This window comes from Paramormyrops kingsleyae, chromosome 8 (genome assembly GCF_048594095.1).
Source record: "Paramormyrops kingsleyae isolate MSU_618 chromosome 8, PKINGS_0.4, whole genome shotgun sequence".
Lineage (NCBI taxonomy): Eukaryota > Metazoa > Chordata > Actinopteri > Osteoglossiformes > Mormyridae > Paramormyrops > Paramormyrops kingsleyae.
In genome coordinates, this window is record NC_132804.1 from 2,275,024 (window position 1) to 2,300,353 (window position 25,330).

Below are 25,330 nucleotides of genomic sequence, written 5' to 3' on the forward strand. Positions count from 1 at the left end.
TTTATAGGTTTTGTGCAGGAAACTGGCTCCCTGCACACGCACGACTAATGGCCTGCCAAATGCACAGCAAGCACCGTGATATATTAAAGGCTTGTGTTTTTTTAAAAATATCTGTGTTTTAAATACATGTGTCTGGAGCAATAGAGCGCAGACGCACGCAGGACACCCCCACGCGGGCCCAGTAACGCCGCGTGACGCCTCCGCAGTGTTAGACCGCGGACGCACGCAGGACACCCCCACGCGGGCCCAGTAACGCCGCGTGACGCCTCCGTAGTGTTAGAGCGCGGACGCACGCAGGACACCCCCACGCGGGCCCAGTAACGCCGCGTGACGCCTCCGTAGTGTTAGAGCGCGGACGCACGCAGGACACCCCCACGCGGGCCCAGTAACGCCGCGTGACGCCTCCGCAGTGTTAGACCGCGGACGCACGCAGGACACCCCCACGCGGGCCCAGTAACGCCGCGTGACGCCTCCGCAGTGTTAGACCGCGGACGCACGCAGGACACCCCCACGCGGGCCCAGTAACGCCGCGTGACGCCTCCGCAGTGTTACAGCGCGGACGCACGCAGGACACCCCCACGCGGGCCCAGTAACGCCGCGTGACGCCTCCGCAGTGTTACAGCGCGGACGCACGCAGGACACCCCCACGCGGGCCCAGTAACGCCGCGTGACGCCTCCGCAGTGTTACAGCGCGGACGCACGCAGGACACCCCCACGCGGGCCCAGTAACGCCGCGTGACGCCTCCGCAGTGTTAGACCGCGGACGCACGCAGGACACCCCCACGCGGGCCCAGTAACGCCGCGTGACGCCTCCGCAGTGTTAGAGCGCGGACGCACGCAGGACACCCCCACGCGGGCCCAGTAACGCCGCGTGACGCCTCCGCAGTGTTAGAGCGCGGACGCACGCAGGACACCCCCACGCGGGCCCAGTAACGCCGCGTGACGCCTCCGCAGTGTTAGAGCGCGGACGCACGCAGGACACCCCCACGCGGGCCCAGTAACGCCGCGTGACGCCTCCGCAGTGTTAGAGCGCGGACGCACGCAGGACACCCCCACGCGGGCCTCGGGTGACGATATCCTAACATCCTCACCATCGATTGAAGGCTCTGCAATCAATTTGTTTCTATTGGACTCACTTCCTACATCAATCTCCTTAGTATCTTTTCATAGGAAAAACAAATTGTCGGAGTGATAAATGACAGTGATGTACACAATTTCTTCTGTGTATTCATTAAAATAGATAGGCCCTCATTTGTTGAACTAAAAGGCCTCTTCTTTGTGCTGTTTGGCTGTATGATCTGTCATTAAAATCGTAAAGTGGTAAGTGTCCGCGTGCAGCCTGCCTGAGATGGTGCTGATGTCATCGATATGGCGTCCTTGCAGTCTCACCTTTCAGCAGCACAGACACACCACTGCACCTCACTGACCCATTATGGCTGCATTTCAGCTGGAGCCTTGTCCTGAAAAGGTCTCATTTGCTGGCTTCAAGGGGCTACCTGGGTTAGCGTGTTCAGGGGAGAGAGGGGAAAGTGCAGCCACAGCGGGGGGGGGGGGGGTTTGCCTTCAGGCTTGCAAAAAAGTAACATATAGAGATAACAGTACTCAGTGTAAAAGTATAGGAGGAATATTGCACATTAATTACTGCACGAGATAAATATACTGCACTTGAGAAAAGCCTCAGAGTGCAGCAAATGATCAAGAACAGCCACATTGCAGAGGATAATGGATTACATGGAATACAGTGGAGTACAGTGTCTGATTTGGTGCAGGGGGACCACAAGGACGCCGGCTGCTGCCTGAAAGGTGCACTGACATTTTTGAATGTCCTCTGCTGAATAAGACAGCATTTTCATTACAGCGCTGCTTTGGACCAGAGTTGAACACGACCGGCTGATGTGTGACTTTCTTGCTGCGTATCACCCCTAGTGAACTACTGTTATAAGTCATCAGCTGCTAGTGATGATTTATGATCAGTGCCCAAAAAGCAGCTCTTCATGCTGAAGCTCAGAGGCGGTGTGCTGTCCGTGTAGAGGAGTCAGCCCAGGCGTTCCATGACGGGGATTTCCCTATGCAGGGATTTCCAGTGACGTCCAGTCGGGGCTAAAATTAAACCAAATTGAAAGAAATAGAAGTGCATAAAAATTCAATGTAACATTTTGTAGGACTTGCATGTTAACTATCATATTGGCACGAATTTAATATCTTATGGACAATGTTGAGCATCATGATTGGCGGTGAAATGTGTAAATGTAACAGTTTTTAATAACGATTACATTCTTCCTGGCGTGACTGGGGGCTGTGCAGGGTGACTGAGAAGAGCTGCAATGCTGGGTCACTCATTATCTCAGCCCCTTGTTACTCATCAGTTCCAATCACCCCAGCCGCCTCGCCCACGAGCCCACAGTTGTAAAGGGGATGTTTGGGGAAGCCTTATGAAAGTGCGCACGACACTAAATCACACTGAGGTTAACCTCTAATTAGACATTGCGTACCGCCTCCGTTAGCTGCCTCCCCCACAGCCTGCTCCCCCCCCTGCTGCCTAGTCCCCCATTAGCTGGGGGTCCAGGGCCCACAGATGTGACTATTCTGCAGAGGCCCGTGATTGAAAGACTTGGGCTGCTGAGCTACACATTATTGTTGTTGCCATTGTTGTTTTTTTCCCCAGGATTACTGATTTTAAACAATAAACATGGTTTCAATTGTGCAAAATTGTCCCGATTGTCTCTGAGGTACATTTGTAGACATGTGCATGTCTGTGCATCAGGGCTTTGGCCCGGGGTTTGATGTCTGCGCAGCAGGGCTTTGGCCCGGGGTTTGATGTCTGCGCATCAGGGCTTTGGTCCGGGGTTTGATGATGTCTGCGCATCAGGGCTTTGGCCTGGGGTTTGATGTCTGCGCATCAGGGCTTTGGCCCGGGGTTTGATGTCTGCACCTCAGGGCTTTGATGTGTGCACCTTAGGGCTTTGGCCTGGGGTTTGATGTCTGCACCTCAGGGCTGTTTGTTTCTGACATTCCTGTGTTTAATGTATTTTAGGGCTTATGTGCAAATATTTGTATTTTTTTTTTTTACCTGAGTCAGGTAGATCATTTTGGTACTTCTGCTGATGCTCTGACACCTGAAGTATGATGGGTGGGGGGTCTGTCTCCCCTGTGGGAAGCGTTTGTACTTAACACAGCGTTCAGCTTCAGCCTATCCACACGCGGGACACAAATGGCGTCACGCGGATCGTAGAAACCGCAGCCTTGGATCGGTGCCACAGCGAAATTCCCCAGAACAGGTCCTATTTTGTATAAAATTCTGCTGGCTCCTGCCAAAGCTCATGGCCCCCAGGGGCCCCGCTTGCCTAAACAGACCCACTGCCTCGCTGTTTGGAGAGTGGCAGGTGGGTTTCCTCAGAGTGGTCATGTGTCGCACCCACCACCGCCCTGACGTGATACTCACCCCCCCAACCCCCCCCCCGGTTGCAGAGTGCATGTGTGTGGCAGGTGTTATAAACCACCGCTAACAGGACTGTGTCCCCAGGGCGTCACTGGGGAGAAATGCAGAGCAGATTTTAGGTCTGATATCCCCCCCGCGCCCCCCAGGAAGCTTGCAGTTTATGGGGTGTGTGCAACAGTTAGCCATGGGAAACTATTAAGAAGAGTTAATATTAAGGATGACTTTAACGCCCCTCCTAGGCAGCAGGCAGCATAGCTGTTCATAGCTTCCTCCTCGTCACCGCCATACCCCCCCCCCCCACCCCCACCCCCACCCCGCGAGCCTCCTCCTCCTTCAGCAGGGACCTGTGATCAGACATCTGCTTCCTGTTCAACACCCCCTTTATTCACCCTGCATTTGTCAATGTGGAGCTACCATTTCACACGTTTAGAGGTGCAGGTGATGAGCCTGTTCACACAGAGTGCGGCCCACATCACACTCTCAGGGTGAAGCGGGACACCCACCTGCCCCACGCCGAGCGTTTCCCACTCAGCAGTGATGTGGACCCAAAGGGCACCTTCAGGGACAGTTACTTACACATTTCTTGTGATGTGATCCTATTGCTGGGGGATTCAATGCTCTCCTGCCATGTTCTGAGTGTCCCAGGATTCCTGTGGCATGTGGGTCTCTCTCCTTCCCTCTCTCCCCCCCCCCCCCCCCCATCTGTTAGCCTGATGGATCTCTCTCCCCCCACCGGGGCCCCCATCTCTCTTTCTCAGATGGGGGGTCCTATCTCTCTCTCTTCCTGGCAGGGGCCCTTCATCTTTCTCTCTCTCCCCCCATCGGGGCCCCCATCTCTCTCTCAGGCGGGGGGCCCTCACCTCTATCTCTCTCAGGCGGGGGGCCCTATCTCTCTCTCTTCCTGGCAGGGGCCCCTCATCTCTCTCTCTCTCCCCCCATCGGGGCCCCCATCTCTCTCTCAGGCGGGGGCCCCTCACCTCTATCTCTCTCAGGCGGGGGGTCCTATCTCTCTCTCTTCCTGGCAGGGGCCCCTCATCTCTCTCTCTCTCCCCCCATTGGGGCCCCCATCTCTCTCTCAGGCGGGGGCCCCTCACCTCTATCTCTCTCAGGCGGGGGCCCCTTACCTCTCTCTCTCCCCCCACCGGGGGGCCCTATCTCTCTCTCTTCCTGGCAGGGGCCCCTCATCTCTCTCTCTCTCCCCCCATCGGGGCCCCCATCTCTCTCTCAGGTGGGGGCCCCTCACCTCTATCTCTCTCAGGCGGGGGCCCCTCATCTCTCTCTCTCTCTCCCCCCACCAGGGGGCCACATCTCTCTCTGCTGAGGTTATTTCTGAATGATATAATACTTCCCAGGCCTGACGTGGTCGGTCATGTGACGTCTCCTCTCGGGAGCGTTGGATGGGTATCGCTGCAGTCATCTGAAATGCACGTCTCTTACGTAGCCAGGAGGGGGGGGGTGTTTTTCCACACCCCCAGTTTGTGGTCTTGGCTTCAGAGTCACTGATAGATGTATGGGTGTGTGGTTTTTTAACCAGCTACGTAAACAATAGCTAAATATTCTTACCAGTCCTTGCCCCCCCCCCCCCACTGCGGAGTCACACCCCCCCCTGAAGATTAGTTACAGCAATAAAGAAGAAAAAAATAAGTTATGATTGGAGGCTGTATCACTGGATGAATGGTGCACTTTTAAGGGAAGCATGTCAATTGTGCAGTGACAGTCAGGATCCTTCCTGATGATGCCTGTAATTGTTAATGGTCTGTTCTGGCTAGAAGCGTGTCATGGGACTGAAATGCTGTCCTAATACGTAGCCTAACCCCCCCCCCCCCCATGTGAGTGTAACCCTAACTAATCAGAGCGGTTTGTCTGATTATGTCAGAGGGTTGTATAAACATTTGAACAATGCGCTGTGCCGTGCAGTCTCCCAGCGCTCTGCATAATAGCTTAATTCATTTTATAGTGCTTCGATAAACTGTCCTCTCAGGGATGGGCCAATATGATGAATTGGGATTGTTAAATAGGTTAAGACAAGCCCCCCCCCTCTCTTTCTCTCTGTCCTGGAAGATCAGCGATAAGGGGACTGTGTCGGCACTGAATGAGCACCGACGCCACAAACCGAAATGGGTCAGGGACCAGCTTAGATCCCAGCGCAGGTGGCTTGTCTGTAAGCCAGCTGACAGTTGGGGACGCAGCCTTTGGATTTACCCCAGTGAACAGCAGGCAGTTGCCTGGAGATTCCGCCCCCCAGCAGCAGGGGGAGCCCTTCTGTACCAGCGTGCACTTTACCTGATGCGGGGGGGGGGGGGTCCTTGCCACGCCCATCCTCACTTTGGCCTTTTTCCAGGCATCAATGTACCAGGTGGGGTGCGTAAGTCAGACTGTCAGCATGGATCTGTGTAAGTGACCCCCACCCCACCCCTCCCCTCCCCTCCCCTCCAAAGTCTCAGAGTAGTTCAGAGTCCGTTTGGAGCCCCGCACTGGCCACTCTCTCTCCTTGGCCCCCCTTCCACCTGCCCCGCTTCATTAGCTCCTCCTGAACTCCTCTCTGCCTGTTCTCCTCAGGCTCTGTCTGTAGTTCAGAGTCCATGTGGAGCCTTCGCTGGGCGTTTTCTCCTCAGGCCCCCGTACGGCCACAATGCCTCGCTCCTCCGGGGCTCCTCCGGGGCTCCTCTCTGTCTATTCTTGCCCTGTCACGGCCTGCAGAATGGAGACAGCCTCCGGCTCTGAGGGAGCAAGTGTCTGACACGTACAACAGCATAAATTCCATCTGTCTCCGCCGGCACCGTCATCTCGATCATAAATCAGTGTCGGCCCCATAAGGCCTGCCAGGACCTCTTTCACAACAACTCAGAGAAGTTGGACATTTTCAAACCGTTGATGTGTAATACTCGTGATAAGCTGCTATTTTCCGGCTCTGCTTGTTCCCTCTGCTCTGAAAGAGGCAGGCTTGGTGCGACTGTGCCAGGGAGCGGCCTGTCGGCGCGACTGTGCCAGGGCGCGGCCTGTCGGCGCGACTGTGCCAGGGCGTGGTCATATGGATTCACCCTGTGCTCTCAAGGTGCAGTTCCAGTTTGGTCGCCCCCATGCTGATGTCATGAGGAATTCTTGAAAACTGAAAGAGGAAAATAGGTCAGACTTGAGCCCTGCTGTGCGTCACCGTGACTCAGGCCTGTGCAGGGGCCGTCACTACCTGGGATGCCCCGCCTCCCCGGGATGCCCCGCCTCCCCAGGGCCTCTGCCAGGTGACGGGGGAACAATGCAGGGTGTTGGGTGCTCACACCACTGGCCGGGATTGGGGGGGGGGGGGGGGGGTTCTTGCTGGCCTCCAGTGACTTTTCTTTTTTGTGGATGGTAAGAAAAGGGTCTTTGTCTGGCCAAAGTGCAGCTGGGTCACCGGCATTCAGACTCCCCGAACGGGAGTGACATCGATTTCCGCTCCGTGTCACTTCCTGTCTGAGGACAGTGTGTCCCCAGTGGCAGGTGTCCGTCACGTTGCCCTTGTCCCCGGACCCGAACCACAGGCCTCTTCTCATCAATTAGTCATTGGGCATCGGCTCTGGGGGATTCCGGCGGTAGCCCCACATGGCCGTATTTGGGAGTGATCTTGTTTAGGTTTTACCCTGCCTTTGACCTTGTTTGTCAGTGACACTATGCCCAACCAAAGGGCAAGCAAAAAACCGGAATCCTCCACCCCGTTTATCTTATGAGTATCTCATGAGAATCTTATTTCTTGTGTATATGACGGTACATGTCAAATGTAGGGTTACAGAAGATGCAAAGCTGTGGACCCCGGATACTGGGAAATGGACAACAATGTTCCCTTCTTCTGTTGCAGATCCCCTTCTCCCTGGTGCAGTTTCCTCTCTGGGAGTACCTCAAGGTACGTGGAGCTTCTGTTGCCTGTGTTTGTCAGACCTGTAGTGAAACACGGCAGCACCCCGAGCCCCCGTCTGGGGTTTACGCCCGTGCCCGTCTGCATCACGACATTCAATCAAATAACGGAATTGTAGACTCTGGTTCTTAATGGTCACCACCTCCGTGACTAATGCTGACATCTGCCCCCCCCACCCCCATCCCCATTGTTCTCTCTCGCTACATAAAAGTGAATTTAATGCAGCGTGTGTGAGAATGACATCATGTCTCTCCGCCGAGAGCAGAAAATCCCATCAGACAGGAGGCCGGGCGGCCAGCCCCCCCCCCCCCGGCGATGGGGGGGGACAATGGGTCTCGCAGCTGTGGCAGACACAGGCCGCTCTCTCACCGAGACCAGAAGTGTCCTTCACAGTGGAAGCAGCCTCTTTCAAAGGCTGTTTTGTGAGCTGGCCTCTTCTGGTTCCCGCGCCCAGCACAGAGAGCCCCCCCATGCCCAGCACAGAGAGCCCCCCGCACCCCACGCTCTCATCACAGCTCGATTCTCTGGTAAAGGGTGTGGAGACTCGAGGCCCCTGACTTTTCAGCTAAGCTGGGCAGGGCTGAGGGGCTCTGCCCGCTGAATGAGTGTTTATTCCCAAAATCTGCCAGTCACTCTGGGGGATCGATGTTTGTTTGGCATTTCTGAAAGTTTTGTTGGTGGGAAGGTGATTTTGGAGCCGCCCCTGCCAGGTGTGTGTGGGCACGCCCTGTCCCGTGCGAGGCTGGCCCGTTATTTGCCAGGGGAGAGCGTGCCCATAGCCGTCACACAGCTACTGCCTTTCGGCCTGCAGACTGCCACCGTACATGACTGCCCCCCCCCCCCCCCAGCCCTGGGCGGGTGCCGGCTGCGCCCAGTCCATGCCAGGTCCAAGACTAGCGTGCTCACACTCGCCTTTGAGAGATGGAGTAAATGACTTTAAATTGATTTTGAAGCTGTGTGTTAGTGTTATTGCAGCCGGCCCAGACCGGGACAGGCCTCCGCTGAGATAGGCCTTGTGAGCCGGCCTGCCACACGCATGTAATCTGCTCCCCTTGCTGAGGTGCATGAATATGTGGCCCTTCGGCAGCCATGCCTCGTCAGCCCCCCGCTGCCCCTCCCAGTGCATGCTGAATGGACTGGCTGAATTTCCCCCCCAACACAAATGGTCATTTGAGTGAACATTCTAGCAGTTTCCCCGTGAGCTGGCATCTCTACCCCCACAAGAAGCTACCAGGGGAAATAAAAAAAAAAAGAAAAAAAAATGGAAAAGTTCAGTTCAGATTCAAAAATAGCCGCGTCGCCCTGTTCCCATCTCGGACTAGCCCAGCGGGCCCTGCGATGCCTTTACATGAGCTTAATAACCCCCCCCCCCTCTCTCTCTCTCCCTCCACAGAGCCTTTGGTCACGGAGGCAGGGTCACACGCTGTATTCTTGGCAAGCTGCAGTATGTGGAGCGTTTGCAGGTGCGGGGGATTATACGCTGCTCTGGAAATGGGGGCGGGGGGGGAGGGGGCGCGGGGGAAGAGAAAGGCCAGGAGTCTGCAGTTTACAGGATCTACATTCCTGCAGAATTCCTCACAGGTCGCTTCAGTTTCCACAGGTTTTCTTGTGTGTAACAAAAGGCCCAGACAAGGAGAGGCACTCCTCTATAAACTAACTGCGTGTGTATTTATTCATCCTGCATTTTCACTGGGCGGTCTGTGGGACAGGGCCTCGCAGCTGTCTGACCAACAATGCTCTGGGGCTTGGGGCTGCTTCAGCACAGCGGTCATAACTTTGGGTCTGCGTGACAGCCCGGACGAGAGGTCCAGAATCACAGCGGGGGTGGGGGGGGCGGATACAGGCCCCCGAGGACCGTCTGCGTGGTGGATCTGGAAACCGAGCAAGACGGTGGACACAATGTTCAAGGCGGGGGCCCTTACTCCACATACTCATATTCAGTACGTTTACATGGTGGGGGCCCTTACCCCGCGTACTCATATTCAGTACTCATATTCAGTACATTTACACGGCGGGGGCCCTTACCCCACGTACTCGTATTTAATACTCATATTCAGTACGTTTACATGGCGGGGGCCCTTACCCCGCGTACTCATATTCAGTACTCATATTCAGTACGTTTACACGGCGGGGGCCCTTACCCCGCGTACTCATATTCAGTACGTTTACACGGCGGGGGCCCTTACCCCGCGTACTCGTATTCAGTACTCATATTCAGTACGTTTACACGGCGGGGGCCCTTACCCCGCGTACTCATATTCAGTACTCATATTCAGTACGTTTACACGGCGGGGGCCCTTACCCCGCGTACTCATATTCAGTACTCATATTCAGTACGTTTACACGGCGGGGGCCCTTACCCCGCGTACTCATATTCAGTACTCATATTCAGTACGTTTACACAGCGGGGGCCCTTACCCCACGTACTCATATTCAGTACGTTTACACAGCGGGGGCCCTTACCCTGCGTACTCATATTCAGTACGTTTACACGGCAGGGGCCCTTACCCCGCGTACTTATATTCAGTACGTTTACACGGCAGGGGCCCACTAAGACAATCAAATTGATTTATTAACCTGGAAGTAACAGAAGAAGCTTGGAGCATAGCAGGAGCCATACGAAATGTACAGCACTGTAAACCTGCCCAATCACCGCTCAACTAAAAGGTGCTTTTCCACCACACGAGGTACCAAAACTACGGAACTTCAAGGTGTTGGTTTTCCACTGGTGTGAACACCGGTACTGGCGCCAAATGACATCACAATGCGAAACGGGGTATTTTGTACTGAAGTCAAAATGTTATGCACATCCAATTCTTATATTGCTAGTCAGCTAGATTAAGATCAGGCCTTTTCTTACCTCAATTTTGTACAAATAGTATAGCACAGGGAGTTTCTCGCTAAAACATTTTTATTTTGGCATAGGGAAAAAGGATTGGCACTTCAGCCACTGAAAAAAAACTCACACTGTTCTGTTCGGACTCGTGTGGTGCTGAGGTATCACTGCCTGGCTGCACTGCCTGGCTGCACTGCCTGGCTGCACTGCCTGGCTGCACTGCCTGGCTGCACTGCCTGGCTGCACTGCCTGGCTGCACTGCATGGCTGCACTGCATGGCTGCACTGCATGGCTGCACTGCATGGCTGCACTGCATGGCTGCACTGGGCTTCTCATCCCTGAGGTGTTTCGTCGGGTGGTGCATGCGGCAACGCGCTGTAATCAGCGAGCACTACTTCACTCTCTCTCTATAGGGAAAAACTTACCTAGCTTTGCAATTTTAATTATTATTTCTTTTCAAGATTATCTAGTATGTGTTTAAAATCAGCTTAAAGTTTACCTCCGCTGTTTTTGCATGAGCGCTGCATGTGTTCTCCGAGGCAATCAAAACACCAGCCGACATTTAAAAAATTTTTGTTAGGTGATTTAACCATCATATCACCAGTAACCTGTCATGGACTAATTTCTTGTACAAACTAGTCTGCAGGGTTTACAGGCAGCTTGCAGTTATGTAAACTTACAGGTCTGCTGCTGCAGGTCCACTGAAGCCGACCTTTGTATGCAGAACTGTGGTCCACCTTCCGGTACTGAGTTCTGCATGTGGGCCTTCCGGAATTTCCTGAATTCCCCAATTTTTATTACAACAATCGCAATATTTGAAATATTTCCAATTCCGTGCTGTCATAGTATATTATACAAAATACTTTATTTCCTATGCTATCTTCATCTTGTTGTATCTGTTCTTCTGACCAGATTGTAATTAAAGCTTGTGTCACTTCATTTGTTAACGCATCCATTATTAATAATTGTATATATTTTTTATGTCTATGACGTAAACGGTCGACTGGGAAACACCCAATACTAACAAGCTGAAAGGAGCCATATCACCCCTTATTGTTGCGGAGTCAGACATACTTTGTTCAATAAATCGATTCCCTTCCCATGCATGTATACTGGGACAGGGACAGTAGTCCGATTAAATGCCGTAGTCGTGCTATAACCGTAGCCTGCATGGGAAAATCAACAGCGGTGCATGTAAACGTACCGATTGATTTTTACAAACCTCATTTAACAGCTCTGGAGATATCGATAGCTGGATCTTGGACTATAAAGAGAGAGAGAGGCCCGTTTACATGCCAGTGAGGTACCAACGTCAGAGGTGATTCAGCTGTGGGGTGTTACAGCTCAGGGGCACGTAGCCAACCTGCCGTCCTCGGCAAACACACACGCAGCGGCCCTCATCTGCTCGCTCTGAACTGGAAGCCGCAGGCGCTGGACAGACGGAATGCCATGTGGTGCTGCATGTGGTCTCCATAGCAACCTGGAGCCCCGCCCCCCTCATTTGTGGGCGGTGCTTATTTATCCTACCTCATACACTGACAGCACACAGGGACCAGGTGAGTCAGGAAGCCCCGAAATGTGATCTGCCACATATGTGTGGGAGCGCTCTGATTATTTTTTCTGTCTGGCGTTTCTCCTCGTCCTGCAAGTCAGTGTTCATTGGACGCTGTTACCAAGGGGTGGGGGTAGCTGACATCACGCCCAGGGTGTCAGGAGGTGGGGGCTGCTTGGCCCCTGTTTTCCCGGCTCAGGAACAGGTCCTTGGCCCCTGCCTCAGACCCTGTGTCCAACTTGGACTGAACACAGGACTGTTGTTCCAGCTTGTCTGGACCAGAACACATCAATTCTGGATCGGGGGAGGGGCCTGGACTGTTTGAGCACCCCCCCCCCCCTTCTCGTGACACAGCTGGGATGATTTTTGGGAAGGCGGGCTGAGCTGCAGGAGTGAACCAAAAAAAGCATGAGGTTTTAATATATGTTTGCTTGTGAGATGGCATGGGTCTTTTGCACCACTTTACAGTCTTTACGGCTGAGCTTTCAGCCATGTGCAGCCTCTTCATTCTGGTGTTTTCCTGCCCATGACGCATGACTGTGTGTGTCGCCGTGTTGCTGCAGGGGGGGTGGCTGCGTTCGTCACGACGCCACTCGACGTAGCGAAGACCAGAATAATGCTGGCCAAGGTAAGACCCACGTGGGGATGCCGACTGCCAGCGAGGGAGGGGCCCATCCATCACCCCCCCACTCTCTGATCCCTCCCCCCTTGGCCCACGCAGGCCGGGACGAGCACAGCGAGTGGAAACATCCCCCGGGTCCTGTACGAGGTCTGGAAGAGACAGGGGCTCCTTGGGTGAGTGTGAGGGCGTCCAATCGGCCGCAGCGTCCGCCATTAGCCGCGCCATGACCCGGTCTGGTCACTCTCCAGGAGACCCGGATCAGCTGGCAGGAAGGCAGCATGCAAGCAGCTGCTTGTACTTACTGCACGCCCCCCCCTCCCACCCCTACATTCAGGTCCTCCTGACCGCCAGGCGCATTTTGATTGCAACTCAGTGTGTCTCTGCGCATTGTGCGCTTATAGAAACTCCGGCATGAAGGAAGTGTGAATTATACAATGCACATGAACTGATGGGACCCAGACGTCCAGTCCATCTGTCGTCACACTTGATACTTGATGACCTGAGCACTGCTCTTCTCGCAGCTTTAATGCCTGCAGGTTCAGCTGCTGCTGCTTCATGATGGGAGTCAGACCAGGCAGCCATAGAGGCTCTGGATTCTTCCAGTGTCAGCCACTGCATTTGCTTTGAAGGCCTCTGTTTATCCTCCTTTCTCAGCTGATGGTGGGGGGAGTCACAGAGGGCGGGGCTATGGCTCATGGCCCAGCCCGGCCACTTGTGGAAATTTCCCTCTGCTTTAAAGCTGTAATTGTGGTATTAGGCCCAATTACAGTCCAGTGAATTCATCAAGTGCTTCCATCTGTCCACCCCCCCCCCCCCCATGTGCCCCTGTCTAAGCCCCACCTCCTGTAAGCCCCACCCACATGGCAGTAGCCCCTTGCTTAGTTGTACCTGCAGCAAGCCCCTCCATAAGGCCTCCCCACAGTGGTGGTGATATTACCATGAGTCAGAAGGGTGGCTTGCTGTCTGCAGACAGGTGCACCTTGGGCTGTTGGTTGTGGGAGGGGGGCGTGGCCTTGCTGCGACCACACTGCACCATGCAGGCAGTGTCTGTGGTGCAGCCGCATGCCGCAGATCCCCGGCATGCTTGGCACCTTGTAGAGAGCCGCAGTTGACAAAATTGATGCATTAGCGGTCAGCCCTTCATGACCCTGTTCTATATGGAGAGCCGAAAAAAAAAAAAGAAAAACATGAAAAAAGCCACCTGACACAGGGAGGCGGGGGCCTGTGAAGTGCGGTGACATGAACCATGGGGGCTGGCAAGCTCGCAGCGCTCCTGCGAGGGGGGCCACTTGCGGGGGTGTGCGGCTGTCATCTGGCTCTTCGTCATGCCTGCCGGTCCCGCGCACCGGGATTAATATCGAAAACAGCTGCGCGGAATTTGGCTCGGGGCAGCGGAGCGCACGGTCGGCCGGCTGCACCCGCCCCCCTAAGCCCTCCAACATCAACAGCCCCCGGGCCATGTTCCGCTGGCCCAGAGAGCTGACCTCTCACAGAAGGGGTCTCACTGAAGCGCTCAGAATAGAAACCTGAACGCTTACGGGAAGCAGGGTGACAGCTTTCCAAGTACATTGTTTTCCACGTACGAAGGCCGGCGCTTTTCCCTGCTCCTTTTCTGACACCATGGGTTATTCATACCTTTGTGTTCGCTTGCTTTGCCTGTGCGGCCAGCTGGAAGCCGCTCCGGATCGGTGGCTCTGCCCAGCGCTGCTTCCCGCCAGCCTTCCCGTCTCCGAAGGGGCCCCCGGCCCTCCACCATTAGCGCCTGTAGATAAGAGTAACCCTATCTTCTGCACCTTCCCTGCCTCTCCCCAGCCTGTTTGCTGGCAGCCTCCCCCGGATGGCCTTCATCAGCATCGGGGGGTTCATATTCCTGGGGGCATACGATAAAGTCCGCAGCATGCTGCTTTAGGCAGGAGCCACCCCCCCCCCCCCCCGAAACAGCGACGAACCCCGAAGTGCTGACGCAAGACGCGAGGTGACTGCAGAGGAGCGACGGAGATCACGTTACCCAAAGACCTGCATTCTTGGTTCACAGCTGGCTGCAGATTGAGTTTAACTGTCCTGGTTGTAAAATCACTGGAGTTGAGTCTGTTTTCCAGACTGAAGCCATAACTGCTGTCTGAATCATTCAGGCCCAGGTCTAATACAGACATGTTCCTTTTGATGGTCTGAATGCTCATCCCCTTCATCGGCATCTTCGTTCTTCCAAAGGCTAATGAGCAGCTCTAGTGGTTTTTGAGTCTCACCTGAAGAGAGGGGGCTCTCCGTCGACCCCCCAGTCTTAGGAAATCACAGACTGGACACGTATTAAAAGCCAGGAATGTGACTGAAGCGACGGGCTGGTTAGTACGAAGATCGTTAGCGCAGACATGTTTCACGTGGACAATGTGAATGAAGTAACAGCTTTTTGATTATTTCTGTAATATTTAGAGTTTGTCAAAATAAAAAGTTGGTGATATCAGATTCTCCCCTATATGATGGTCTCTGTCAAATGAGCAGCTGGAATCTCGAGTAATAAATGTGACTTTAATGGACACAGTATCTTTTGAACATTGTCACGGTACAACAGCTTTCAAAGTTCACATAAATAAATAGATTTGTACCGATAGAGAACCAGATGGTCACCTGATCCCTTCACCTGAAGAGGACCTTCCCAAGCTCATGCTGGTGTCCAGGCTGGGTGGGGGGGGGCTTTGAGCGGCTCAGGCGGGCACGTCTGCACTCCCCTATCACTGAAGGGAATGTGCCTCACGAATAGCCCCCCCCCCCCCCAACACAAAAAGTGGCACTAGCACCTACTTCCGGCAAGTTCCGGAATGGCACTTCATCAGTCTGTTTCCTTTAGGGTTCTGAATCAGCGTCTCTCTTGCCCTGCAGGGGGCGCCACACACGCCGTCCGGGGGCCCGAACCACGGGTAGCCGGCCCCCACCCCGAGGTGAAAGATCCTCCAATATTATGTCATGGCATCGAAAGAAGCAGGTTATTCCCACACCAGCACGGTCTAAAATACACTCCCAGTACAGTACCCTTGCAGTATTTAAACCTTTGCTTTTTTATGTTTTTAGTTTTTTATCCTTAGTACAAAAGTGCTTGAGACACGCAGCGTCGCTATTGGACGATCCCACCTCACCACGTCTTCTGGGTATAAGTATCAGCTGAGTCCGTCCTTCATACACAAAGCTGAGAATGGCAGCTGGGACGTCAGGCCAGGCTGAGTGCTATCAAGTGCAAATAAGAGCTGGGTGAGGGAGCAGGGGTGCTGGGGTGGGGGGGGGGGCTTCACGGTTTTTGTTCATGCAATAAGGCACCACAGTTGAGACACTCGATAAACCAAAAAAAGAGCCGTTTAAAAAAAACTATCACCACTCCGTTCTTTCACATGCACTGAATAGACTCAAATACTCTCTGTAAAAGTTACATATATGAAAAATCATATGTACAGGCACATCTGATCCACTGCGCCCCCCGCTGTACGCCACCGGCCACATTCGCATGCTTCAAATGCAGGTCATCTCCATCTGGAAACGGCGCCTCCCATGGGAAGATCTCGGTAAGTATGTACAGCAGGAACGCTCAAGCGGGACGCGGCCCACACAAGCTCGGGCCTCAAGCTTCAGCCGTGCCCTCGCCAGGCCACCAGGGGGCACTTCGAAGTCGAGGTAGCAGTTCTCAGTGCAAAAGGGGGGGGGGGGGGACGACAAGGTGCCCCCGTGTCCACATGCTCAGTCCATGGCACGTCTGAGGGGGGCGCTCTCGTCGCCGGGGGAGTCGCACGACCGCACCGGGCGTCCGTTGGATATCAGGGCCTGTCTCAGGTCCGACTCGCCCCCGGGATCCGGAGAACTTGGGGCATCTGGCCCTAGCATGACCGGTTTATGAAAGGACTCCTCAATAGGTGTGGTGCAGACAGTGGTCAGGGGCAGTGAGGCCGTCACCCCATTCACAGGATGGCCTGGAAGACAGAAAATAAAGGGTTCAAGCCTGTCAGGGGTAAACTAGACACCTCAGCAGCCAGGAAATAGCATCTTAACACAAACCTTTTCTGTCACAGTATTGGCTGATTGATGTCATTCTGTCGTGGTTGCTAGGAAACACCGAAGTGTGAAGTTCCCTGCTGCCTCCCGGTTCTCCATTACAGTGCTGGCCTAACAGGGGCCCAGCATCTCCCCGCCTGGGCTGCCCGCACCCCCGGCCGTGCTGGTCCTGCAGATACCCCATATCCACGGCTCTCTGGCCTTCAGGCATGTAGCTCGGGTCTTGGGAGTAACTGTTGATGTTTTCTAGGAACTCTGGGCAGACGACGGGGCTAGTAAAAGCTGAGGAAGTCGAAGGGAAACGAAATGGCTGCTGTCGGTGTGAAGAAAAACTGTCGCCCCCCCCCCAAAAAAAACGATGAAGATCGCTAGCTAGAGACAGGAAGAGTTCCATTCAAGAGGCTTGATGACAAAATTACTCAACTGCCAGATTGAGTTAAAGAGTCAAATAACCAGTTTCCTCAGTTCTAAAGCAGATTTTGGGGAACCTCCCCACAAGCTGGGAAAAGGGGGTGCGGTTAGGGTTCCTCACCAGGGCCATCAAGGTGCCCGTTGGGCTGGGGGCCGCTTCCAGGCTCCACACGGATGCAGACGTCCTGCCGGTCGGACAGGGTGCCCTGCGAGGACAAGTAGCTGGGGACGTCTGGGGGCACAACAGTCTCATCTGTGTGAGGAGGAGGAGGACCAGAGACTGTCAGACGCCCGACATCCAGAGCCTCTTCACCGTTCCAGCCTGGGTTTGTGCTTCAGTGGGACAGTATTGTGTCCCAGCTCAACACTAAGAGCCTCCGTCTGTACCACTCGCAGGCAGTCTGCAGTCAACGTGCCCCCAGTCAGGAGCAGGTAGGCAGTCTGCAGTCAACGTGCCCCCAGTCAGGAGCAGGTAGGCAGTCTGCACTCAACGTGCCCCCAGTCAGGAGCAGGTAGGCAGTCTGCACTCAACGTGCCCCCAGTCAGGAGCAGGTAGGCAGTCTGCACTCAACGTGCCCCCAGTCAGGAGCAGGTAGGCAGTCTGCACTCAACGTGCCCCCAGTCAGGAGCAGGTAGGCAGTCTGCACTCAACATGCCCCCAGTCAGGCGGGTGGCTACAGGGAGGCTGTGACACAGCTGCAGCCAAATCAGAAATACTGCCAAGTCAAATACGGCTCTTACACCTCAAATTACTGTCTGACATCAGGACTATTCTACAGCAGTACTGGTTATGTTACCGAGCAGGACACCCGAGTGTAAAATCATGTACATGCACGCACACCCCCCCACACTAGGTGAGTCAGTCTGTCTTCATTCTGCGTATACGTGATTACATTACTGCCTAACTAAGAGTGGATTCTGAGTATTGTGACTAAGCATTATGTGCCATATTGATCAATATCCCTGCTATGAGTATAGTGGACTCTGAGTATTGTGACTGCATGATTGGATCGCGCATGTCAGCCCCCAGCCCCCACCTGTGTTGGTCACACTGCACTCCTCGCTCTTCTTCCGCGTCTGGTAGATGATGCAGACCCACACAAGTGAGGTAACGACGATGCTGGTCACCACGGCGATCACGATGATGCCCACGGCGACGGCACTGTCGGGACGGCTGGGGTGGACGCCGCAGGCGGCTGAGTGGAGCACGGTGAGCTGGCTGTGGGCACGCTCGGTGCCCAGCGCGTTGGACATGACGCAGGTGTAGCGGCCGGCGTCCTCTGGCACCACGCCGCGGATCACCAGTAGTTGGTTGCCAGGCGTGAAATGGTGACGGTCGGTGACCCGCAGAAGCTCCTCCCCCTTCAGCCAGGTGACCTTCGGCGGAGGGCTGCCCAGTGCCTTGCACTGCAGTGCCACTGTCTCCCCAACCACAGCACTGCGGTCCTCCAGCTCCTGAGCCAGGTGAGGGGTCTCTGCACGCAAACACGCAGGGGCTCAGAACGCACCCCCCCCTCTCGGTTAACTCTAGACAGATGCTACTGGGGAGAGGGACCCTAACAACAGGGTGAGTACAGATTGTGTCAAACCCTGCGATAAGGTTCAGCGCCAGACCACTGTAGTGCGAGAAGCACGAGCAAAAACCCTAAAAGGCACTGGATGGAGGATCTACACCTAAAAGGCACTGGATGGAGGATCTACACCCAGAACGAATTCCAGAGTCAGCCATTCTACAAGCCAGGGAACAAACAAATAATTGCAATAAATAATAAAATCCCTATAAGACTGCTTGGAAGTAAAAGACTTCACAGGCTGAGTGCGAGGCTTAGTATAGACATCAAATTAATGCCCTCCCGGCTCTCCAGGGCAAAGGTCGGCTTGGTGGGGGGTTTATAGGGGGGGCTGAACCAGGACTGAGCTCGCTGCGAGGCATGGACCTCGTTCAGGAAGCCGAGACCCACAATAGTCACTCCCCTGCGAAGCCCCCACCCCAGTGAGCTTTCACCGCAGGGCCCTAGACATGAAAGAGCAGGCCATGACCGCACACGGGACGGGGGGGGGGCACTTACCCAGCACGGTGAGTGTGGCATTGGCGGAGGCAGCGCCTGCCGTGTTCTGAGCCGTGCAGCTGTACACGCCCATGTCCTCCGCCTTCACGCTGGTGATGAAGAAGACGTCGTCGTCGGGCATGACGTGCATGCGCCGCTCGCGTGCCGCCGGGAAGTCGGTGCCGCCGTCCTTCTGCCAGGCGATGACAGGAGCCGGGTGGCCCCGCGCCGCGCACTCCAGCCTAGCCGTGGCCCCCATCCGGATGGTGATGTCCCGCGGCATCTTCACGAAGGACGGCAGCACTGCGCCCGAGAACACACCGTCACACTCTGGGCCTGGGATCACCACGTCCCCCCCCTCCCACGCCCCCACGTGCCGGACAGACTGACAGGGTGTCATTTGCCGGTAATGTCAGCAAAGGCTCCACCGGCAAATCAATTTGTTCCAAATTCCAACCAAATAAAGAGCTTTTTCACACAGGGGGGGCGATCGGGCCCAACCCGGCCGCAGAGGCAGGCAGCCTGGGGCAGTCCGGAAAGGCTTAAATACGCTCCTCACACAGCTCAATAAATCACAAGCTTTAAAGATACTTCTTTGGGAAAAATGTGAGTTATGTGGAATAAGTGTAAACCACACTAACTGACACACACACACACACACACACAGAGACACACAGATACCCACATACACACTCAGAGACACACAGATACCCACATACACACACAGAGACACACAGATACCCACATACACACACATACACACACAGAGACACACAGATACCCACATACACACTCAGAGACACACAGATACCCACATACACACACAGAGACACACAGATACCCACATACACACTCAGAGACACACAGATACCCACATACATGCTCAGAGACACACAGATACCCACATACACGCTCAGAGACACACAGATACCCACATACACGCACAGAGACACACAGATACCCACATACACACTCAGAGACACACAGATACCCACATACACACACAGAGACACACAGATACCCACATACACACACATACACACACAGAGACACACAGATACCCACATACACACTCAGAGACACACAGATACCCACATACACACACAGAGACACACAGATACCCACATACACACTCAGAGACACACAGATACCCACATACATGCTCAGAGACACACAGATACCCACATACACGCACAGAGACACACAGATACCCACATACACGCACAGCGACACACAGATACCCACATACACGCTCAGAGACACACAGATACCCACATACACACACACAGATACCCACATACACGCTCAGAGACACACAGATACCCACATACACACTCAGAGACACACAGATACCCACATACACGCTCAGAGACACACAGATACCCACATACACACACAGAGACACACATATACCCACATACACACATACTGACACACAGATACCCACATACACACACACTGACACACAAACAGACCCATACCCCCCCCCACACACACACACACACGCAGACAGACTCTTACTGCGGGTCTGAGACCCTTTTGCCAGTCCGCACAGCCATTCCCGACATGTTCCCCATTCCCGAAGGCTACACACCGTTGACGGTGAGCCGGGCCTTGTTGGAGTAGGAGGAGCCGAAGTGGTTGGTGATGATGCACTGGTAGCGGCCCTCGTGTGCCAGTGTGACGGCCCGCAGGTGCAGGATGGTGGTGTACTCCATGACGGCTCCGTCGCGGGCCCGCACATGCGCGAAGTTCTCCACGTCGGCCTCGCGCAGGAACTCCTGGTCCTTGCGCCAAGCGAAGGTCATGGGCGAGCTGCTGCTACTGGCCGCCGTGCAGGTCAGCCGCACGTCCTTCCCGAGGACCGCCACCGTGGTCTCCGGCTGCACCGTGATCTGCGGCTTGGGTAGGTCCACTGCGGGGGGGGCGGGGGGGCGTTATCGCTAGCCGTACACCCCAGACTCGCTGGGGTCCGCCCGCCAAGTCAGAGGGCGCCGGCCCCACACTCACCACACACAAAGCTGTCCGCCTGCACTTCAAAGATGCTCTTGCCCTTCAGGGACTCTGGGTGGGCACAGACGGCCTCCACCCCCGCCTGCAGGCCCCTCGCCGCCAGCCACTCAGGGAACCAGCGCAGCTGGCAGTCACACAGGAAGCTGTCGCTCTGGATCCGCCTGGGGGGGTGGCAGGCAGAGTAAAGTCATGAGGAACCCCTTGAGGAGGAACCAGACGTGCCCGACGCAGGCAGCTGGGATCTGGGCTGGGAGAACTGGCTGGGGCCCGCAGGCTGGGGTGCCCCTATGTGCTGAGCACCGTGTACCCAGCCCCCCCCTCAGCCCCACCCCCAGCAGAACGACCACGCCTCCCCCCCAGTAACTGTAAACCTATGAGGTTGTTGCCCCCGCCACAGGAAGTCACAGATGGTGAGAATAACTTGACATGGAATTACCCCCCCCCCCCCCCCACAAACAGCTTAAGTTATTATGAAGCAACATGTTAAACTGTTCAAAATGCAGCGGCTTGCAGTGTCAAGGAAGCCAGTGCCATCCGCTGGCAGGATAACCCCCCCCCCCAGGACACCGACTGCCCCCTTTCTGGCCAATCATCTGTGGGCATGCTCTACGACGGTCTACATCGCCTCGCCGGTCACGCACACAGCCAGGGAAACTACAGAGAGGACTCACAATTCCCGGAGGCTCTTCATCTTGCCGAAGGCTTCCGGCTGGATGGAGCGGATGGCGTTCCTGCCCAGGTTGCTGTGGAGACACCAAAACTGTCATTTTCAGCCATCAGACTAACAAAAACTGCACCATTAATCTCTACATAACATATTCAGACGTGTCAAAAAACACAGGAAGGGTCTGCAAAACACCTAATATATTGTGCAATTCCTCTATGAAAAAATACAGACCATACAGTCAATAACACTGTTCCCTGCACCCGGGGGGGGGGGGGGGGGGGTTGTCACTGTAGAGGCCGTGTTTAGCAAAGGAGGAAAGCAGCTGGTCCAAGAAACCGGCCATCTTCTCATCTTACAAAGACGCTATTAAATTGCTAGCAGCCCCCTGGAGCAGCCGCGAGCCATGCTGGGAAGCGAGCCATGCTGGGAAGCGCGGCATGCTGGGAAGCGCGGCATGCTGGGAAGCGCGGCATGCTGGGATACTCACAGGTGCTCCAGGACCTCCAGGCCTGCCACTGCCTTCTTAGCCACCGACTTGATCTTGTTTCCAAACAGAGTCCTGTGGTTTCCAAACATTTGGGTCCGAGCAAATATGGGAGAGAGCAGGAAGGGGGGGGGGGGAGGGAGGAGAGGTTTGGGGGGGGGCAAGAGCAGAGAAAGAAGCACAATTAGTTGGTCTGAATCTGATAAGGGGTCTGAGGTATTGGAAATCCGAACTGTGTGGAGATTAGGCAGCCGAGACCCGCGCCGGCTTCAAAGCCCACTTTTATCTTTATTAGAATTTAACGGCGACGACAGGGAGGAGCCGCGGGTCACATGGGCCACGGGTCACATGAAACAGCACGGCTTCTAACTTAACGAAAGTGGCCTTGTCAAGTCCAGCTTCAAGCAGGGAACAAGCCTTCTTGGGGTCTAATCCCTACCACGCTAATGGGACCCTCAGCAGGCCAGGGAACAGGCCCCTGATTCAGGGCTGTGTTCGGGGTGGGGAGGTCAGGCTCCCAAAAACCACCCATGGCTCTCCGAGAGGATCATGGGGCCAAGCCTGCCCCCCCCCCACACAAATGCCTCCATTCATCCTGACTGGGCTGACCCCACCTCCAGCAGAACATCTCCCCGCTCTGCACTGGGTTCAACGGTCTAATCTGTGATGTCATCAATGCCCCCACAGATGTGTCCGCTTGTCATTGAGGCGAACGACCAGGCGAGAACGGCCCTAAGCACCAGCCGTCAGTCAGCAGGCATGTGCGACAGGAAACGGCAGCTTCAGCCAGGACACCGAAGCCCCCCACGGCTGCACCCCGACCACTGGGGCAGGGTTAGCACTCTGAGACAGCGCCCCCTTCTGGATCTCAGCCCCCGATTGCACATGCCGCCCCATCAGGATATAAGCTGGTATATGACAAGCTAATAAGCGGATCAGTCACGGGTCACCAGTAGGGGCCACTGGTCTCCTCACCCGAAGTCCCCAGCTGGCCCACCTCCACCTGCCCTTACCCTCCAGTACCCCCCACTAGTACAGCGCAGGTAGGCCACACATGGTAAAACAAGGGCGTAGGCATCGTTACCAAGGTTACAGTCACCATACCAACCATACCATGCACCAACATGAGGTCTGCAGACTACTGAATTGCCTTTATCTTAAATATGCCCTTTCATAACAGCAAGACCTGCACACCGCCTGCCTAGGATGGAGAACAGCTCAATGGAAACAAAGGTGGAGCTCTGAAAGCCTTTTCAGCCTGTCCAAGCAGAGGCACCCCACAAGTGTGAGCCCCCCCTGCACTCAGCGAGATGCTTTTGAATAGCGTCCCAAACTCTCCCCGGGAGACAGAGGGCAGGAACAATGGCAGGCCGGCAGCGGGCAGAATGGCGTGAAGAACGGGGAACGGCGGGACACTCACAGCTTGGTCAGGCTGTCCAGGCCGGAGAAGGCCCCATTGGTGTCCTCTATTGTGCCGGAGATGTCATTGTGCTCCAGCTCCCTGCCGGCAGAGAAGAGAGAAGCTACTCAGCAGCCGCCCACTGGCTTTGGATACATTCCTGGAAACTTCGAGACGCAGATCGGTCGGGGCAGAGACGGCCCCTCCCTCGTTCCCGAACCCGAGCTTCTGACAGGAGGCCTCCCAGCACAGTGCATTAAGCACACATGATTACCAGACAGGAGAGAAGGCAGGAGCTCACACCGCACACAAACACCCAAGCACTGCCCGTGTACCAAACGGAGTGGGCCAGGCTCTCGCCTTCCCACTCACATGCTGGAAACCAGTGTGGACACAGCAGAGTGACAGAGAGGCTCTGAACCTTAATCAAAGGCACCGGCCCTGCTGAATTATGGGAGCGTTTCAGTAGCCTGGGACCAGGTCAAAGCAAGCGTCTTCTGCACAGAGCAAGGGGGGTTTGAATGAGCTTGGGGTCTGTCAGCTTAGCGTGTTAGCAGTGCGCTAAAGCCCAGAGGCGCTTCGCATCCACCGAACATCCATCCGACCGTCATGGCTCAAAGCATGCAGCAGCTCACGGTCTTTCTGGAACCTTTTGCGGGGCAGCCCTAAGGGGCGCGGTCTCTGTATCCCTGCCCCATTTCTGGGCAGAAGGCCTGATCCTGCCAATTTCCTATTCCTGCCGGCCGGCTGGGCGTGAATAGCTGCTGGCCTGTTAATCAGTCCCCTCCCCCATCTGAATGCCTTGCCATTTCGGCAGTTTAGCGCCCAGCCACAGGATCCCGCGGGTCCAGCCAACAGCGGGGCCCGATTAAAACTTGCCGGGCTCCCTTTCAGCAGGTGCTGGAGCCAGCCGCCCCCCACCCTTGCCAGAGCCCCTCGGAGGGAGAGATGGCCAGGACAAGGGGGCGAGGGACAAAGCCAGGAGCACTGGGATAAAGGTGGGGGAGAAGGTTAAACAGAGGGGCCTCTCAGATGCTGGCCCCTCCCACCCCATATGCCCCGCCCCCTCTGAGACAGTCCATATAAGGCTCAGTGTGTCGCCCCGCTGTGAGAAAACCTTCACAGCACAAGCAAAGGCCTCATTCTTTTCTCTTGCTGGATCTGCGGCCAAAAAGGCGTGAGGACTGACTCTCCCCGCCTCGACACAACAGGCGTTGGGGGGGGGGGGGGGGGGGGGGGTTGGGAGCTCGGGAGAGGTGGGGGGTGGTCTGGGAGCTCGGGAGAAGGGGGGGGGGGTCTGGGAGCTCGGGAGAGGGGGGGGTGGTCTGGGAGCTCGGGAGAAGGGGGGGGGGGTCTGGGAGCTCGGGAGAGGGGGGGTGGTCTGGGAGCTCGGGAGAGGGGGGGGGTGGTCTGGGAGCTCGGGAGAGGTCCATTTAGTCCTTTCACTCTACAGGACAGGAAACACATATGCGTTCAAGTACAGTGGGAACCAGTGACTACACAACTACACAAAAAAGTGGGTGATAATGACACTCTTTCCAGGACATCTTCCCAGTTCCCGCACTGATCTTTGCTGGTGTGGGCGGGTGAGCGAGCTGGGGACTCACAGCAGTCGCAGGGCCCGGAGCCCACGAAAGGAGCCCTCAGCGATGTGGCTGATGGAGTTGTGCCCCAGTCGCAGGGTTTGCAGCTCTCCCAGCACGGCCAGGCTGCCCTCGTCCAGCCGTGTCAGGTTGTTGTGGGACAGACTCCTGCGAGACGGAGAGGCAGGCATTAGGACCCAGGGGGGCACTTTGGGGCAGTCCGGCTCCCTCAGCCCATGCCACTGGCCCGGCCTGCGTGCGCCGTAAGTCACCCCTGAAGCTCAGCCTAATAAAGCTCAGGGTCATATTCTGGGGGGCTATTCAAAGGGTGGCCCCTGGCCATGCCCCCCCC

At 55.5% G+C, this 25,330-nt stretch overlaps 2 protein-coding genes across 4 annotated transcripts in view; one reads left to right on the forward strand and one right to left on the reverse strand.

The window, feature by feature from the left end:
- Positions 1-14,799, forward strand: part of slc25a26 (solute carrier family 25 member 26) — a 30,782-nt gene extending 15,983 nt beyond the window's left edge. For both annotated transcript variants that reach the window (XM_023793959.2, XM_023793960.2), the window contains 5 exons: positions 7,272-7,316; positions 8,722-8,791; positions 12,280-12,344; positions 12,438-12,511; positions 14,151-14,799. In XM_023793959.2, coding sequence (XP_023649727.2) covers positions 7,272-7,316; positions 8,722-8,791; positions 12,280-12,344; positions 12,438-12,511; positions 14,151-14,247 — 351 coding nt within the window. In that variant the 3' untranslated portion in view covers positions 14,248-14,799. The remainder of the gene's footprint in view (positions 1-7,271; positions 7,317-8,721; positions 8,792-12,279; positions 12,345-12,437; positions 12,512-14,150) is intronic.
- A 46-nt stretch (positions 14,800-14,845) lies between these two features.
- The window catches only part of lrig1 (leucine-rich repeats and immunoglobulin-like domains 1), a 29,849-nt gene continuing 19,364 nt past the window's right edge, over positions 14,846-25,330 (reverse strand). For both annotated transcript variants that reach the window (XM_072714977.1, XM_072714978.1), the window contains 11 exons: positions 25,003-25,146; positions 23,417-23,497; positions 22,000-22,071; positions 21,517-21,588; positions 20,843-21,006; positions 20,427-20,747; positions 18,854-19,135; positions 17,822-18,259; positions 16,906-17,037; positions 16,377-16,655; positions 14,846-16,291 (listed from right to left, as the gene is read on the reverse strand). In XM_072714977.1, the coding sequence (XP_072571078.1) occupies positions 16,062-16,291; positions 16,377-16,655; positions 16,906-17,037; positions 17,822-18,259; positions 18,854-19,135; positions 20,427-20,747; positions 20,843-21,006; positions 21,517-21,588; positions 22,000-22,071; positions 23,417-23,497; positions 25,003-25,146 (2,215 nt within the window). In that variant the 3' untranslated portion in view covers positions 14,846-16,061. The remainder of the gene's footprint in view (positions 16,292-16,376; positions 16,656-16,905; positions 17,038-17,821; positions 18,260-18,853; positions 19,136-20,426; positions 20,748-20,842; positions 21,007-21,516; positions 21,589-21,999; positions 22,072-23,416; positions 23,498-25,002; positions 25,147-25,330) is intronic.